Here is a 17,939-nt window from a genome sequence, read left to right as displayed (position 1 = left end):
CTGATTTTTAAATTTTTAGATTTTCTTATGAAGCAGTTTGGCATTGGCAATTAGCAGTTGATTTTTGTAGAATTCATGGTTTACCAGTTACTCTTCGTTATATTCAAAATTGTTGCACTGATCATAACTGGTTGCAATTTATTCTTTTTATACATTTCTACCAAGTTCCTTCTTCTGAGGTAAAATTAGACCTATTAGTGTAATATATTAGAAATTTATTAATCTTTTTTAATTTCAAACAAAAAGAAAATAGAAGAAAAAGCATAAAGAATAAGAACAAGCAATTGATTTTAGTGACATTTATTTGATTCTGCTGTTTACTGCTGTCTGTCTTTTCCAATTTTATATAACCAGTTTCAACATTTGTCTATTGACCAAAGTTGAAGTTTAAGGGTTACCCTAATATATATATAAGTATTAAGGTAATCCCAATATATATATATATATATATATATATATATATATATATATATATATATATATATATATATATATCATTCAAGCCATTTTTGTTTTCATATAACTGTTCCATTTATAACTTCCTGTTTTGAAATTTTGTCAGAGCTCTGATCACTTTATCTGATAACTCATCAATTGATTTTTGTTCACCAAGATTTTGTTGTTGTTGTTGTTGTTGTTGTTGTTGTTGTTGTTGTTGTTGTTGTTGTTGTTGTTTTCATTGATACAGTTTGTATATTGATTAAGTTTTCTTTTGTTTTCTAGGCAGTATCTGCTATAAATGTCTTCATCAAGAATAATGTATTAAAAGAACACCTGGTTGCTATTGTAAAGAGTACAAAAGAGGTTTCAATTGAGAAACTACTCAAGAGAAAAAAAAAGAAGAAAGTGAAAGACACAAAATCTATTGATATTAAAGCAGTAAGTTTTGATGCCATTTGATTTGTAGTAAATTCCCACCTATTAAATAATTTGACTAGTTATGTTTTAAATACATGATCCTTCGGATGTAAACAAAGGGTCAACAATAGAACTGAAACAGATTAACCTTCAAGCAGGCACACTGCTGTAAAATTTATGGCAAATTTATTAACTTTCTAATGAAAATTTATACATGCACAATTTTAAAAATAACCTGTATCTATTCCTGGAACAAAGTTTGTTGGTTCAATGGGTGAGCATAATTTGCTTTTGTAACTTAATCTTCTGTCTGCACTGGGTCATCAATCATCAATGAATGTGTTGTTATTAAAATTTATACCTTGCTACTATTAGTGTAATTATTTTGGTATTATAAGGCTTACAATGCGCTCTTGCTTGTGTTAAAATAAAATGTGTGGCTTCTTGAAGGTTATCCAGTATTCAATTAATCTTACATGGTTTTCACAATCAATTATTTTCATATGATTTTTATCCACATGGATACAGATCCATAGTCAATTGCAGAAATAGATTTTTTTCAGTAGCTGTAACAGATATTGTACAAAAGAATTTTTTTTCTGCAAGAGTTTTCCAGAGAAAAGTAAATTGCATTTTTATATTTCAAGTTCAATTGCATTTTCATATTGGATTAAATTTATCTGCTAAATTATAAAAGTTGAAATTAATGTTGCACTTTTATGTTTTTGTAATTGATTTCTAAAAAGAAGTTTCATTTCTTGTTTTTTTTGTTTGTTTTTTTTGATTTTGTTCTTCAATAAAGACTTTTGGATTAGGGGTGGTAGATTAATTGATATTTTTAGTTAATTTGTTAATGGTTAATTTTGTAGAAATATTTGATTATTTTGAATTAATTTTTAAAATTTACACAATGCACATTTGCTACTCCTTTAGGTTTTTTTTCCTCTTTTTCCATCAAATAAAAAATCTTAAAAAAAGATGATAAGTTGTTAATAGCATTTAAACTGTTTGTAACTTTGTAACAAACAAAGCAGCTGAACCAAACTTTCTTTCTACTTCTATAGAAGGTGCAACAGGACTTGGCATGGGATTGTTAATCATTTATAGAGTATAATCTTTTTAAGTGCTTTTAAGTACTGTGATTTCATGTTTAATACAACTCAAAATGTCTTTAGGGGATAAATAACAAGTTAATCCTTTAATTCTTCCTGATAATGATTTGTATTTGAGATTCTGCTCATTCTTCTGCTCATTCTTCTGCTTTAGTGTTATCTAACTGGTTCCAATTGAAATGGATTGAAACTCAGACTCAGATGCTATTTCTACTTATTTATTTTCACTTTCCCTTTGGTTATCCTCATAATTTAATGAACTTATTTATATTACACATATTTCTCTTGCTGTTTTAGTATTTTTGTTTGTTTGTTTGGGTATTTTAAAAAATTATCTGGTGATAATCCTTTTTTGATTCTGAATTTGATTTATAGTCATCTGGATTATCTAAAAAGCAAAGTAAACTGAAAATAAAAATATTGCAATATAAACAAAAACATTTTATCTAAAATTTATTAGATCACAATCTCTATTCCCCATTCCTCTACAACATCAAGAACAATATAAGAGATGTGTTCTGTTTCTTCTTCTTTTTTTTTTTTTTTAAATCAAATCTGTTCTGGACATATCCAAAAGAGTTTTTCCAATAACATTTTTCAATTTATAGAATTGTTTTAACAATTCAACAATATTGTTTTAACAATAACAATTTAACATACTGATTAGAGAACTCCATCTTGTTTTAGTATCCATAATAAGCTTAAGCTCTTTTCCTAAATCAGTTCTACAAAACCTTTGAAGGATATATTTAAGTGGTGATTTTCTAAACAGTTTGGCTGTTTTCCAATCCTTAGATATAAGAGTACCATAGTCTTCATTAACTGGATTCTTTACTCAAAAAGCTGTTGCGTCATTCTAACATTCTTCATTGGCATTTTCATCATCAGGATCAGAATCAGCTTCATTTTCATCATCCTCATTATTGATTAGTTCTTCTTGAGTTGTTTCCATTACCCAATTTTTTTTTCTTATAAAGAATATCACATACTGCAACATAACTCCATTCCAATGGCAACCTTAGTGTATAATTCCAATTTCTCATCCCATTTTTTAGTAACTGATGTACCATCAATAACACATCTAAAATTATCATTGGTCAAATTCAAGCCAAACTCATTTAACTTGTCAGTAAGAGTAATAACTGCTTTTTCTGAACACATTGACCATTTTTTCTAATCATTCTAAAACCATAGTGACAATATGCATTAACAAATATATATTAATGTTCAATATATATATATTATTAAAATATATATTAATGAACGATATACATTAAGACACAAATATCTTCTAGTTCCACCAAAAGTCTACTCGTTAGGAGAAGTTGAAACTCTTTCTCTATTTAATTTTTTCTCTGAAGCAATTTTAACTTGATTGAGTTTGCATAGTTCATAAGAATTGCATTTAGAACATTTTGATCATCAGGGATTTTTTGTCATTGAGCTTTCCAGCCATTTTCAAAATCTTTATTATTGGCTAAATTTGCAAAAGGGGTACATATCTACAACTTCAGAATGAACTTTTTGAGAAGACATTGTAAATGGTGGCCAGACTGGTGGTGGTGCTGCTGCTGCATAAAAAGTGTATTGTTTGTTTACATTTCTTAGCAGTACCAGATAAAAATAAAAATTAATTTTTTAAAATTAGTCAACTGTTAATTGTTTTCCACCCCTAATTTGGAATCTTTTTATAGATAAAAGTCTTTGGAATAGCGGTTAATTGTAATGTAACATGTGACCGGCATAAGTCAACACTTTTTCAAGTTCATTTGAGTTTCATTTAAAATTCTACCACTTTTGTTGCAATCCATAAAAAATTTGTTTCTAAACTTTAAGAATTTTCATTGTTACATTAAATCAAAAATATTTTTAAAAATTTTCTTATATAATCAACTAAGGGAAAAATGAGAGAAAAAAAAGACATCTTCCATATACATCAAAGATATGAGGGCAAATTATACATCAGGCTATATTTTAATACCAAGCTAACAACAATTTTCTTAGAATTTTAGATTTAGTATCAAAATCTTTTATTACAATTTCTAGTTATATTAACTTATGAATTTTCAAATTCACGTGTTACAACAGCAAACACGTGCCCATATAATTTTTTTAAAGAAATTCTTATAGTAAAATTCAAAAATAAATATAAGTTTATTTTAAGTTGTAGACCTTAAATAGATGGTTTTACACATCAAGAATTCATTATTAAAGTAATTTTAACTAATCAAATATAATTCTTTATATTTGATTAGTTAAAATCAAATATAATTTTAAGATGGGATATAATGTTCTGCCTAATTAAAAAAACTTAAATTAAAAATAAAAAACTTGTATTAAAAACTTGTATTAAAAACTTGTATTGTAGACCTAAGACACTATTACTTTATTATTTATATTGTATACCTAACACACACCAAAAGATGAGCTAATTTGAATGTTTACATCTAAGTTTGGGAGTATTTAAGTTCATTTATAAATATCTTTTTGATTTAAAATATCAAAGCTGTATCATAAAAAAATATCTAACCTGCATGTATCTTTGATCCAGTGGATTAATTCTATATTCTAAGGTTTTGAAAGACCCATAATACAATATTTTAATTATATTATTACATATCTTACAATACTTTGATTTAATTTTAAATATAATTTTCTCTATTGGTTTTCCTCAAATAAAGTTTTTGATAGCATTTAGTTATCTTGGACTCCATGAAAAGGAATAGCAGCATGATTCTGTATTTCTCCAATTGCTTCATATTTTTTTCATTAGAGTTTCATTAGAAGAGATGTTCGTGCACAGTTTTACTCACGCATTGGTGCTGCAACAAACAAAGATCAATTAATAGCTTCATCTCCTAGTGAACCATTAGAGCCAAATGTTGATAAAAAGGATGCTGAAGAAAATTCTGCGAGTGAAATCATCAAAACAGATTTAAGTGCAAGTTCAGCAAGTTTGTGCAGTTTTTATTTTTAACTCTTTGGAAATGTAAAAAGTATGATTGTGCAACTACCCTGTTTGGTTTTAAACTTTTATTTGTTGTTGTTCATTCTTTGGTTCAAAATAATTTTATTTTGAAAATAGGTTATAAACTTCCGGAAATTGCAAGCTTTTCAGGCAATCTTCTAGATACTTTGTTGGAATGTGAGAAATGTGATCAACCATGGAAGGCGTTACTTTATTCTTCTTATGTTTCTTTTCATTCTTTTCTCCCACTTGTAGCTGCCTGCTATGAGGTATTTGTTATGAAAAATGGAAGTTTTTAAAAAAATAAGTTACTCTTGTTTTGTTAAAAGAAAACAGGTTTTTATCATAAACATTGAATGCAGAGAAATATTTTTTTCAATATGAATTTGTTTAAAGGTTATTTTTTTACTAATGATAATAATAAATGAATTATTATAAATAAAAAATATTATAAAAATAATAATAATATTATAACACAGATACCCAGAGACCTTCAATATTTCTTTTAGTTCCATTTTTAAATCACTTTTCCTGTGCAAAAATTTTAAAACTTTTCCTTCAAATTCAGGGTGCAAATCATTTGGATTGTATTTGTACTTGGTATTTGTGTAATATGGATGATCATGATCGGACTACAATGATAAAAAAACTTCAGAGTAAGTCTGTTGCATTTATCTTTTTTATACGATTTTAAATTTTGCAGTGTTATTTTTTGCTTGGTTTTTTATGAAATTTTATCTGTAGTTTTAGATAGGGTTTCAAATGACGGGGATTGCTCAACAAGTGAGGCAATTGAAACAAGCTCTATTGAAATAAGTGAGGCAGCACTTTGGTGTTTTAAAAGTAATATTTAATTATTGAACTTGAATATATTGCAGCTTTTTTTCTAATCTTGTTCAGAACTGTTTAATCATGTATGGAAAACTGTGGATCTTCTCGCTCTTGTGAAGGAAATATTCTTACAAAGGATCAAGTATGGAAGTCTCCCATCGCAGGGGTTTCAAATATTTATGCAAGTACACATCTTTCTTTTACCTTTTCATATGCAAGTTTTAAAAGAAATTTATGGTTCTAAAATGATCAGCTATTTGTATATTTTACTAGGGACACCTGCTCATATCTTTTTTGGAGTTTCTGGAGTCATTCTTGAACAAAAATGAACATTTTGAATCAGTAAAGTTTTTGAGTAAATTTCAAACTGACTTCATACTTTCTCAACAAAGCTTTAACAAAAAGACATTTTTACATGATTTAACATTAGAAACTTTGGAAGATTTTACTCAGGAATGCATGACTTTGATGATTTCTATGTGCAACTCTCAGCATGATGTCCAAAGTTTGCTAAACATTATTGTAGAATCTAAATATGGTAACAAGTTTTCCAAAAAAGGTAACTATTTGAAATTGCAGGAAAGTTCTGTTATTTACAGGGTGGGCCAGCAAAACTTAGAAAGTCAAACAGGGTATAAATAATAATTTATTTTTCAGTAACCAACTAATTGGCATCAAATATAAATTTAACTAATATTCTTAGGGATATTAAAAACTTTTATTCAATATCTACATAATTCCCATTAGGGTAGTTCACCTTCAGTCATGAAAAAAATTTTGTACTGTAGGACCTTGTAATAAACTTAAGCTTAAAAAGATGGAGAGGCATTTTTTCCCATCAAACACCACAACTCCCAGAACCATAATATGAGCTGGGTCTTTGGTTCAAAAGATTCCTTTCATATCAGAAGGTAACTTATCAATTTACCAATTGTTGAGGCAGTTTAAAACAGTATCAAAAGTAAATATTTTTTCATCAGAAAAGATTTTTATGGTTGGTCCATGCATCTTCAAGTAGCATAATACTCTTTTGACTCTTTCATGTCTTCTGGATTTCAATTTTTTGGTCAAAAGTTGTTTTAAGGCCCTTGTATATGACTGCTGTAAATCAGTATGGACAGCCCTTATGGTTCGTGGTCTAACATTCATGTCCCAAGATAGCTTTCTCTTGGATTCTCTGAATATTTTGGTTTTGAGAGACTTTTTAAAAATTTTGTTTTTTATTATAAACAATTGAAAACATAATTTAAAAAAATTGCTCAAGAAAAAATTGTTCTAAGTTATGCTGTCCTACCCTGTAGATCATTTAAATTAAGGTTTTTGATAAACCATAAGTACAGTAGTACAGCATTGGATACTGAGAAGCTCAATTGTGGAAGTTGTTTGTTTAAAAAAAAATAAGTTTTAGCTCCTTTTCTTAGGGTTTACTTGTTTTTCTTAAAAACTTACACTTGCCTAACAGAATATTTTGATTTTGATTTGTAACTTTTTAAATTTTTAATTACTAAGAGAACTACCATTCCACTTTTCTTAGTTTAATTAGTCTAACTTGTCTACAGAGATTTACCATTCTTCTTTCCTTACTATAATATTTTGGGGATTCAAAATTAAAAAGGCTTAAGTACAAACAAAATTTTTTTGTATCATTTTACAAATTTAAATTGTTGAACATTTTATGCCGTTTCAGTTGTTTAACATTTTATGACATTTCAATATAAGACATGTACCAGAAAAAATCTGCGCGTGTTCTGATGTGGTGTTTACAGAAACCGTACATCATTTAAAATAGCTAATTGTTTTAAAATGTGATTGTATTAATGTTGTTCAAAAAAACAACTCTGTTATTAAAACAATTTGCTTTAATTGAAACGTCATCAAATCAAGATAAGAAGCGAGAAAAAATTTTGCATTTTCTTGTTGAAAATCCTGGTGTATCAAACAAAACAATTTCTAAAGAGCTGCAGATTGCTTTGAGAACAGTGCAGAGCGTTGTGAAATGGTTTAAAGACACTGGTACAATCATAAGAAAGTCAGGAAGTGGAAGAAAAAAATGTTTTGTTAGATGAGATCTTAGAAAACCGGAGATTTCTGTTCGAACATTAGCGAATAAATTTAAGACAAGTGCTTCCACTATACAAAGAGTAAAGAGTTCCTCATCGTGAAGAAAAGCAAGAAAATGTTGCAATTCGATGTTCAAAGCTGCTCTATAAAAAATTATGTGCTAAAAAATCTTGTTTGATTATTGACGATGAAACTTATTGTGCTGCATATTTCCGATCTCTTCCAGGACACCAATATTATTCAGCAATTAATCGCAAGAAACTGAATTCCAAATATAAATGCATTGGAATGCAAAAATTTGCTAAAAAATTCTTAGTTTGGCAAGCAATTTGTGAATGTGGTGAAAGAAGCTCTTGTTTTGTAACTACGGGAACAATTAACACCAAAATATACATAAAAGAATGCCTCAAGAAATGTCTTTTGCCGTTTTTAAGAACACACACAGGTAACCCGTTATTTTGGACTGATTTAGCATCATGTCACTACTCTGGGACAACTTTAAACTGGTTTAGAGAACATAAAGTAGATTTTGTTGAAAAACACTGCAATCCACCAAATTGTCCCGGACTATGTCGTATCAAAAGATATTGGGCTCTTGTCAAAAGAAAACTAAGGTTCAATGTAAAAGAAGCCAAAAACATTTCAAAAATAAATGAATGAGAGCTACTAAGAAAGTTCAGCCGAAGACTGTGCAAAAGCTGATGTCGAGTGTAAAACGCAAAGTGCGTGCGTTCTCACGTACAAAACTTCACAAACTTTCTTAAGTGAAATTTAAAAATATTAATATAAGTATTTTCAAAATATACATAATATTCAATATCGAAATACAATAGTTAGATAAATATCCTTTATAATGTCTGCGCAGATTTTTTCTGGTACATGTCTTATTTAAATTTTATTTCAAATTTTTCAAATTTTATATTTAAAGGCTTTAGATATTTAAACTTTAGATATTTGATCAACTTACAATATTCTACAGGTTTCATAGAGTAAACTAACATGTTACTAAAACAAGTCTTGGGCTGTGAAGACTGAAAGAGCGTGCTATACAAGGTGCAGCAGTGATTCACAAAATTTTTAGAATATTTTGTAAAATGAATTTTTAAAGCTTTCAAAAATTATATTGTTGGAATATTTATAAATGAAAATTTGAAGGTAAATGTTTTTCCTACCTTAATTTCCTACATTAATTAGGTCTCCTTTTTTTTTATCACTGCCTCAAGCCTAAAAAGGAAGGACTGGTAGGTACTGATTATATAGCCCCTTGACATTGAGTTCCAAGCACAGATAATGAATAACTTTAGTGACTTGACACTTGAGATGGCCTTTATGCAAGCCTTATTCTCAACTATGCTCCACAGACTATAGTCAAGGGGCTTCAGAACAGGACTGGATGGTGGCCAAAAGTATTAGGGCCAGAGGTTACCCATATTGTCCTAAAGATATTGTTGGATTTTTTCGGACCCATGACAGGGTGAATTGTCCTGTTAAAAGATTTAATTGCCTTCTAGGAATGTCTTCAGTCATGGCACCACATAACATTTTAGTAACCTGATATACACATCAGAGGTAACTTTTTCTTTCTCTTTGATGTAGATTGATGGACATTTCTCTCCATTAGAAGCAATAATTCCCAGCATCATGATGGATTGAAGGTGCTTGGTGTGACACAGGTGGTACCCTGTCACCCTTCTGCACAATGAATCTGTCATTTTGCCTATTGATCAGTTTTAGAGACAACTCTAAAAAGTTTTTCATCTGAGAAAAATCTGACTGTTGATGAAGTATTGCTTTTAATCTGATTCAGAAGCCTCTTTGATCGCTCCAATCTCAAAGTTTTTAGCCTTTTGTCAAAAGTTGGTATGTAGGTGTGGCCACACTGACTTTTCTAAGTGTTTTTAGAGTTCTTCTGACTGTCCTCTCATCAACATTGAACAGTTTTGCTTCTTTCTAATTAACATAGTAGGATTTTTTTCAATATGCTTTTTAAGTTTCTCAGGGAACTTTTTATCAACTTTTTTGTTCACTGAAGAGAGCATTTGGGATTCTCAACGAGCATTTGGGTGTCACATTGAAAAAATGTAGTTTTAAACACTCCAGAAATATGAATCACTTCATGTGCAGGCAAGCCTGCGTGAATCAAATTTAAAACTTCAGTCCTTTTGGCTTCTATTGTAGAACTTTTTAACTAAAAATATTTTTTTGTCATAATTTTACTCAAATCTAAGATGTTCATTGTAAATTAACCAAGAAAAACAAATTTTGGAAATTTTTTTTATTTACATCACAAAACCAAAAATTAATCTGCAAATCACTGCTACACCCTGTAATGTCAGGAACTTCAAGTAATTGACGAGTGGAAATGATAAAAAATTTTTCACTGGTATTTTTATAAAAAAATTAATTGTATGCTGAGTTTGTTGAAAGCACTTGAGAAAAAACCAGGAAAAAAAAGAAACTTTTTCCTCAAAATACCAGAGAAGAATAATCTTTGATCCCTGGTTTGAACAAAAGTTTTTATTTATTCCCATTAGTTAGATTAGAATTTAGGTTAGAAGTTAGGTCTTCTTGACTCATAAATCTTATTTCTAAACATTTAGGCAGCCTGAATATGAGGTTAAAGTACAGGAATTGTTTTTCCAGGTTTTATTGTCTTCTCTCAAAAATGATTTTAAGAATATTTTTTTTTTTAATCTTTTGTCATCAATTTTATAAAGATAAATATGTTTTATACAAATAACATAGAGACAAATAAAATTAACTTTTGTTGATTCTGGTGCGCCAAGCTAATGTGTATCAGAGAATTTCATTTGTTATATATATATACCATTATCTTATGCAATCTGATCATTATGCCATATTAATCAAAAAAGTTGAAAAAAGCAAATAAAAAAATGCTTTGATATATTTTTTTTTGTTCTTCATTTTTCTTTCAATTTTCTCACTTTAGTTCCTGATTTTAACCTTTTGAAAAAGACTGTTCATATTATTTACGATGCAAACATTACTTACCAACTCCAAAGTCTTTTTACAATTGACGAGGTTAAACTCTATCAAGAAATCAAGAAAGTGTTTTCAATAATGGTTGAGAATAGAGCGTATGATCAAGCATGCCTCTTAGCAGATTTATTCGAGCTTCCTTTTGCTGCTGATGTTATTATATGCAAGGTAATTGCAATGTTTAAAAAATACAATTTACCTTAACAACTGATGTTTCTCTAAAGACGTTTTACTTTTTAAGGTGAGGGAGGACCTTAGTTCTTTAGAGAAAACATGCTTATGGAGTGATCTTCACATCAGGAATTCCTTTTGGAAGAAAACAGATCACTTGTTTTTTGAAAGCAGCTGTCTACCAGAAGTTGCTGGCTCCTTTTTTGAAGTAATTTAATTTTTGTCATAATCTTAATTCTTTTTTTTTTTAATTTGCTGCTCATAAAAAATTTGATAATATGAAGGAAAAACATTTTTTTTCCCCTTCAGCAGTTAGTAGCAAACGATTCATCCTTATCCTATGGAGAAAAAGCTTCCCTTTTGATGTACTCATTGAAATGGTACTCTTTCAATAAGTCAGCTGACAGCAACAAATTGCTCAAGTTGTATAAACTGATGTGGTTCTACAAAGTTAAATCTCTTGTTGGAATATTGGTAATTGAAAGTTTTTTGGTTTGAAAGATTTTAAAGACTTGATGTGATCTCTACTTTAATGTAAAAAAAATCCTTGTTTTCTTTCTCTTAACGTTTTTTTTTTTTGTTGAGATTTTGAACAATGCTCTGTGTATTTTGAATAATTTTTGAAATTTTTATTCTTAAGTATTTTTTAGACTGGTTCTTCTAGATCTTCATTTATCATTTTCCATTTTTTTTTTTTTTTTTTTTTTTTAAATTTTTAAATTTCTTTTTTGAAATAGTTTTCCAATAACTTTAGAATAAACAAGATGATGTTTATAATTTTACTAAAGAACCATCATTCAATCAATCACCTGCTTTCATAAGAGAACTCGATTTGGAGTTTATAGCTAAAAATGACACAAGTGATCCAATTGTATTTGAGTTTAGTAATGAGCAGGTGCAACACTTTACACTTATTTTTCTCTAATACAATATTTTATTAAGATAATCTTCTTGTTATGATAATATATTTATTATCAAGTATTATAAATTGTTTTACTAAGATGAGTTGCTTAAGATTTATACATTATGTGCCATTGCAAACGAAAGAAGTAGTTAAAAGCTGCATCTTTCCTTGGAATGAAATTTAGGAGGTGGACGCATACCATGATCTTATAAATTGTTTGCTGGATTGCGATTGTGTTGCAGAAGCATCAAGAATTGCAGTTTTATTTAAGAAAACTTCAACTAATCTTGATGTTGTTAAAGTATGACTTAACTTTGTTTAAATGTTTTACAATGAAAAAGTTTAATTTGCATGTTTTTTATTTAATGTACTTAAATTTGTAAAAAATGTTAAAATGGACTTGCAAAGTTTTTGAATGTATTCTTGATAAACAAAGAGTCAGTGTTTTGTACCCAAAGTTTAAAATTGTTTCTTTTGTAAAAAACGTTTTTTTGTTGTTGCAGACATGCAAGTTACTTGCACAAGGCAATCTAAGTGTTGAGCTAGTGAGCAATAATGTAAAAGCAATTCTTGCATCCACGACAAGCAGCCATGCTTCTATATCCAGCATATTTGATTTGAGTGTCGGTTTTTCACGAACTGCAAGCATATCCAGCATAAATTTGAGCTGCACTCCATTAGGTGAAATGCACGACTTTGTTTTTATTGAAGATGTTCGCAATGCTTTGAAAAAGTTAACCATGCGTGCAAAATACGGAAAAAAGAGCTGTCAAAGAGAGCTGTTGATGTTTGAAGTTGCAAGCGTGAGAAATGTTTCATCTTTCTGTTGTTTCAAATTTAGGAGGTTTTTTCATGAATTTTATTGTTTGAAATTCAAGACACGCATTGCAGTTTTTTTGACTGTGGTCTTTTAGTTTTGAACATTGTTATTGTTTCGCTATTTTTTGCTACTTATTCTAGGCTTTACAAGTAACATATGATGAAATAGCAAATCAGGATCATTTTGATACACTAAAAAAACTATTGGATTCAGATTTTGATAAACGAAGAAAATTATCCAAGTTGTATATAAAAGTGTTTTCACTCGAGAGTACAGAAGTATGTTGTTTTTATTTCTCCTTTAGTTTTTAAAATGATTTTAAAAATAATGACAGTCTCAATTTGTTAATCAACACCCTTTATAAAAGCCGGCGTTTTAACTGACATTTTTTTTCGGCTTAAAATTCTTCGATTTTAAAAACATAACTCATTTTTCTTTTCGCAGGTGGCCACTTTTGTTGGAGACTCCATGATCAGCATGATAAAGATCTGTTGTGGTGTTGGTATTATTCGTTTACATTTTAATTTATTTTACGACCATTTTTGTTAACTTGTTTAAGAATTTTTATGAACAGCGGAATTTTTTTTAGATCATTCTACAGCTGAACAGCTCAATACAACAGCTGGTAGCAACGAAGATATAAAGTTACCTTCCTTTGATGATATTGTATCACTACTTCAGTTAACTAATCAACCGTCGAGTGTTGGTCAAAAGATTCTTAAAGAAATGCATGAAATATCCAGAGAGATGAATGGTAATCGAGCGAAAAGTAAGCGTGGATCATCCGTTTTTAAAATGGTGGAAATTATTATTTTTCTTTGTTGTGCTTCCGTTGTACTGAGCATTATGAGTAAAAAATGTTTCTTCTCTTTAAAGATTGGCAATACTCAGTGGATCTCTTAATATACGCGCATCACTGTTTTACCATTTGTTGTGATATGGAAGGAATCGTTGGTATCTTAAAAGCTGCTCGCATATCCACTAAGTTGTTGGCTTCAGACCATCAATACAATCTTCTCGTGCGTTTGCTAACATATATTGGACGCTTTAAGGAGATGTTTTATGTTATCGAAACTCTGTACAATCATCATCACTTTGAAAGTCTTTGCAGAAAAGGGATTCTTAACGTATATTCTATTTTTTAATATTTGCGTTCTGTTTTGAATTTTGAATTGAACAGTTCGGATATAAATGTGCGCTAGGTCTGGTGGTATTTGAACCAATGTCTTTTGATGTATTAATTTTTAGGAAGGAAAGTTAAAGCAAGCATTGATTGATTTCATGTTAACATATCATGAAGATGACAAAGATAACTTTAAATTAATCTTAGTTGGTTTTGGTATGTATCGGGAACACGCTGAACAAATCCTGAAAGAAGTCGAGATTAAAATAAAACTTGTTCTAGAGAAATTGAGTGCAGGTTTTCAGATGTTCACTGTTTATTTACTGAAGATTCTACTAATGTCTTTTATAAAACTAATACTAAACGATCACGAAATTAACCTTAATCGTCATCCTCATATTGTTTCATCACATATTCTTTTTTTTTTTTTTTCTATTAGCATCTTCCAAAGAAGTTGTCCCTGAATTGAAGGATATTCAACAATATCTGTCTTACGCAGCTGATTATTTTCAGAAGGTAATTAACAGTAAAAGAAATTAAAAAAACTTCAACCTCGCGAGAGCCTAAATTTGATTGGACAGAAGTATCGGAAGTAGGCTTAAAATCGCGATTTCACAATAAACAATCTTTTATAAGGAAAGTCTATTAAAAGATTATTTCAAATATAAATGTTCATTGAATAGTATTATAGTATTATATGTATAATATCAGTAAAGTGATCGTTTTTAGGATGATTGTCATCTACAGGCTCACAAATGTTTGCAAACTGCGCGTCTCGTTGAGTTGCAGATTCACTTACTACCGTCTGCGTGCTGCATTCTGGGATTGTCCATTCAACAAGTGAAGCAATTTTTAAATGAGCACGAAAATTTCCTAGAGGTTTTTTTTTTTACTCCTTTGTTATCATTAAAATTCTTTTTCTCATTTGTGATGTCGACAGTGTTATATCAAAATGTTTGGCATTCATTTTGGATGTCGACAGAGTCGAAATGATTGATATTCATGCTTAAAAGTTTAATTTTCAAATTCAAAGTATATTTTATAACATGTATTACATCGAAATTAACCCTGTACAATATGGAATAAGGGAGTCAAATATTGAATAAAGGAGTCAAATTGTTTTTTTGATCTTTCTATTTAGTACTTTTTTCTATTGTATTACATCGAAATTAACCCTGTACAATATGGAATAAGGGAGTCAAATATTGAATAAAGGAGTCAAATTGTTTTTTTTATCTTTCTATTTAGTACTTTTTTCTATTGTATTACATCGAAATTAACCCTGTACAATATGGAATAAGGGAGTCAAATATTGAATAAAGGAGTCAAATTGTTTTTTTTATCTTTCTATTTAGTACTTTTTTCTATTGTATTACATCGAAATTAACCCTGTACAATATGGAATAAGGGAGTCAAATATTGAATAAAGGAGTCAAATTGTTTTTTTTGATCTCTCTATTTAGTACTTTTTTCTATTGTAGGCTTTTCTGGTCGCTGAAACATATGGTTTAAATGATTCGTCGATTTGGATTGATCCTTTGTATGAAATAGTCCTAACGAAGGCGAATTTTAATTACCTGCAGCAGTTTATTTGCTATCAATATTTGTCATCATCTATTGTCACAGAGTTGGCTCTAAAGTAAGTTACAATGTTTTTTAGAATATATTTGTTGGGATGAGCAAGACAAAAATCCAAACGAAACTTTTGAACTAAATTAATTTTACCTAACAAAGCTCTTTATGCGTCATTTTATGTAACAGTTTTACATGCCATTTTTAGAGCAAGATTAAACAAAAGTTCGGTTGCCATTAGTAACATGAAGCAGGTGTTACGTTACGTTCGGGATGTCAAAGTTAAATTAAAAACATTCAAAGAACTGGGTTTTACTGATATGGAAAAGTCACTGAACGAAAGTTCTGCTGGAGCATATTTAAGAGATCAAGTGTTTTAAATCTTTATTATCTTATATTTGTATCGATAATTTCTTTCATAATTTTGACAATTATTTTATTTTTGGTTTTTGAAAATACACTATAAATACCAATGTTAACAAAATGATGTTTTAATTAAAATTAATAAAAAGTTTTGAAATTTTCTTGCACTTTTTTTGGTAAATTTAAAGTTTGAAGAATGTTTTTACATGCATTTGCATACATTTGCATACACGTATAAGTGGTAAACATTTACGAAGCTTCGATCGAATCGACTAAGAAAAGTGACCGGAAATTCGAGTCTAATCTATTCACTATCTTATTCTACATTATGTCAATCATTTGTAACACTAACATCACTGTTGTTATAGCAACTTGTGTGAAATTTTTTCACCGTAATAAAAAGAACAATATTTTGAGTAACATCTGCGTAAAGAGTATCACTAATTTTAACGAAAAGAACTTCACAGTTATATTGCCTCCAACTATGCTATGTCTATTTAAACCCAAACAAGTCACTATTTAACAAAAGTCTGTTGTTATATTGGGGATCGGATTTCACTTTAAACCTAAAGCCGACCGCATAAAAAAATGTCGCCAAAAGCAGGTTTAAAATATATCAGCTGAGAATACAGAAACAAAAAACTAAACGGATTGCAAAAATATCTCATTGCAGGATATTCTAAAAAGCATTTGAAGCTGACGCAAGAAAAATTTTCAAGTGCCTGTCACAATGATTCTGAGTTAATTAAAGCAGACATCATCTATAGATTTGACGTGTGGCATCGCATAATTTTTCCTCCGTTTAACAAAAAAATTGTAATAGCAATTATCGGTTCGATGCCCACATTGCAATCTCAGACAAAGCAAGGACTGATTTATAAGACGAACTTTACAGCTGGTGGTATAATGTATGATGTGATGTACCAACCATATTTTCTTGGGTTGTATAAAATAATTTTCGAATGGAAAATGGGATTCAAAAAATGTATAAATTGCCTTGAAGATTGCACAAGAAAAAGCAATAAAGCGATTATTACAATATTTTCAAAACGTTTGTCAGATGGTGGTGGAAGGTCGCCAACGATATTCAACTTAAAGCAGGAAAAAAGGAACGAAATTTTGAAACAAAATATTTTCACGAATGTTTTCCAGCTGAACACAGCTTCTATTTCGCTTCAGAAAAAAATTTTAAACCAGAAAATTTCTCTCCTTTTTAATAAAGTTGCAGGAAAGTTGAAAACGTAATATTGTTGTGGGGTCCTTGGAGAGCAAGGCAAAATAGAAAAGATAAAAAAAATCTGATAAATATCCTAACGCTCTAGCTTTAGCTTCTGCAAGGAGTGCAAATGTTGCTGGTTTTTAAAAATTTGCTGTTTTAAAGATCAAAAGAAGTAAAAAATAAATTGTATTAAACTTTTCCCTTATAAACGAGTACAAAGGAAGCTGATGCATTAAAAATGAACTATGAAATCAGCGATAAACAAAAAGAAACTTTTCCCTTATAAACGAGTACAAAGGAAGCTGATGCATTAAAAATGAACTATGAAATCAGCGATAAACAAAAAGAAACCAATAGCAATAATGACAGTAATATAATAATGACAGCCTGGAGAACATTTAAAAATCATAAAAACATAAAAGGTGATTTTTTTGCTGAAGCTATTGTAGTTGATTGGGATTTTTAATCAAAATGATTGCAAAATGATTGGCGATAACCGCATCTTGTGGAGGTCTCATTTATATCAATGAATTAGAATTATACAGCACTGAAACAATTAAAATTATAGTTAGTTTGTACAACTGGTTTATTACACTTCCCACTGTACAAAAACTTTCTTGTATCGTTCTTTCATACCACAAGAACTTTATTTGCCTATTTGTACATAGTTGAAGGATGCACTGGAGAGTTTGAATAAACAGATAAGAAGCTCTAGACACGTGACAACACTATCAATCTTAAGTAGTGTAATCAATTAGATGCACTACTTTCTTGCAAATTAAAATCCCAAGGTATCAAGCCGAAATCCCAAGGTATCAAGCCAAAATCCCAAGGTATCAAGCCGAAATCCCAAGGTATCAATCTTTTTGAAAACGTAAAAATTGTTAAGGAAAACCATTATGAGATGAAGTTATTAAAAACGTTGTAATGTAATTAG

General features: G+C 29.4%; 1 protein-coding gene across 7 annotated transcripts in view; it reads left to right on the top strand.

The window, feature by feature from the left end:
• Positions 1-15,940, top strand: part of LOC145182691 (spatacsin-like) — a 38,181-nt gene extending 22,241 nt beyond the window's left edge. For 4 of the 7 annotated variants that reach the window (XM_090086063.1, XM_090086065.1, XM_090086064.1 and 1 more), the window contains 23 exons: positions 20-179; positions 724-879; positions 4,744-4,924; positions 5,056-5,207; positions 5,507-5,594; positions 5,683-5,754; positions 5,839-5,954; positions 6,043-6,328; positions 10,781-10,998; positions 11,072-11,209; positions 11,311-11,475; positions 11,756-11,896; positions 12,090-12,206; positions 12,409-12,708; positions 12,866-13,003; positions 13,170-13,227; positions 13,315-13,494; positions 13,602-13,852; positions 13,974-14,145; positions 14,288-14,364; positions 14,578-14,727; positions 15,330-15,487; positions 15,629-15,940. In XM_090086063.1, the coding sequence (XP_089942189.1) occupies positions 20-179; positions 724-879; positions 4,744-4,924; positions 5,056-5,207; positions 5,507-5,594; positions 5,683-5,754; positions 5,839-5,954; positions 6,043-6,328; positions 10,781-10,998; positions 11,072-11,209; positions 11,311-11,475; positions 11,756-11,896; positions 12,090-12,206; positions 12,409-12,708; positions 12,866-13,003; positions 13,170-13,227; positions 13,315-13,494; positions 13,602-13,852; positions 13,974-14,145; positions 14,288-14,364; positions 14,578-14,727; positions 15,330-15,487; positions 15,629-15,800 (3,646 nt within the window). In that variant the 3' untranslated portion in view covers positions 15,801-15,940. Of the gene's footprint in view, positions 1-19; positions 180-723; positions 880-4,743; positions 4,925-5,055; positions 5,208-5,506; positions 5,595-5,682; positions 5,755-5,838; positions 5,955-6,042; positions 6,329-10,780; positions 10,999-11,071; positions 11,210-11,310; positions 11,476-11,755; positions 11,897-12,089; positions 12,207-12,408; positions 12,750-12,865; positions 13,004-13,169; positions 13,228-13,314; positions 13,495-13,601; positions 13,853-13,973; positions 14,146-14,287; positions 14,365-14,577; positions 14,728-15,329; positions 15,488-15,628 lie in introns of those variants that run through there. The other 3 variants (XM_090086062.1, XR_016452066.1, XR_016452067.1) reach the window with 3 other exon arrangements.
• The last annotated feature ends 1,999 nt before the right edge of the window (positions 15,941-17,939 follow it).

Source organism: Hydra viridissima, unplaced genomic scaffold (genome assembly GCF_058129835.1).
Source record: "Hydra viridissima isolate aposymbiotic clone 2 unplaced genomic scaffold, HvirCarnegie_v1 scaffold_4, whole genome shotgun sequence".
NCBI lineage: Eukaryota > Metazoa > Cnidaria > Hydrozoa > Anthoathecata > Hydridae > Hydra > Hydra viridissima.
This window is presented reverse-complemented; position numbering and strand designations above follow the sequence as displayed.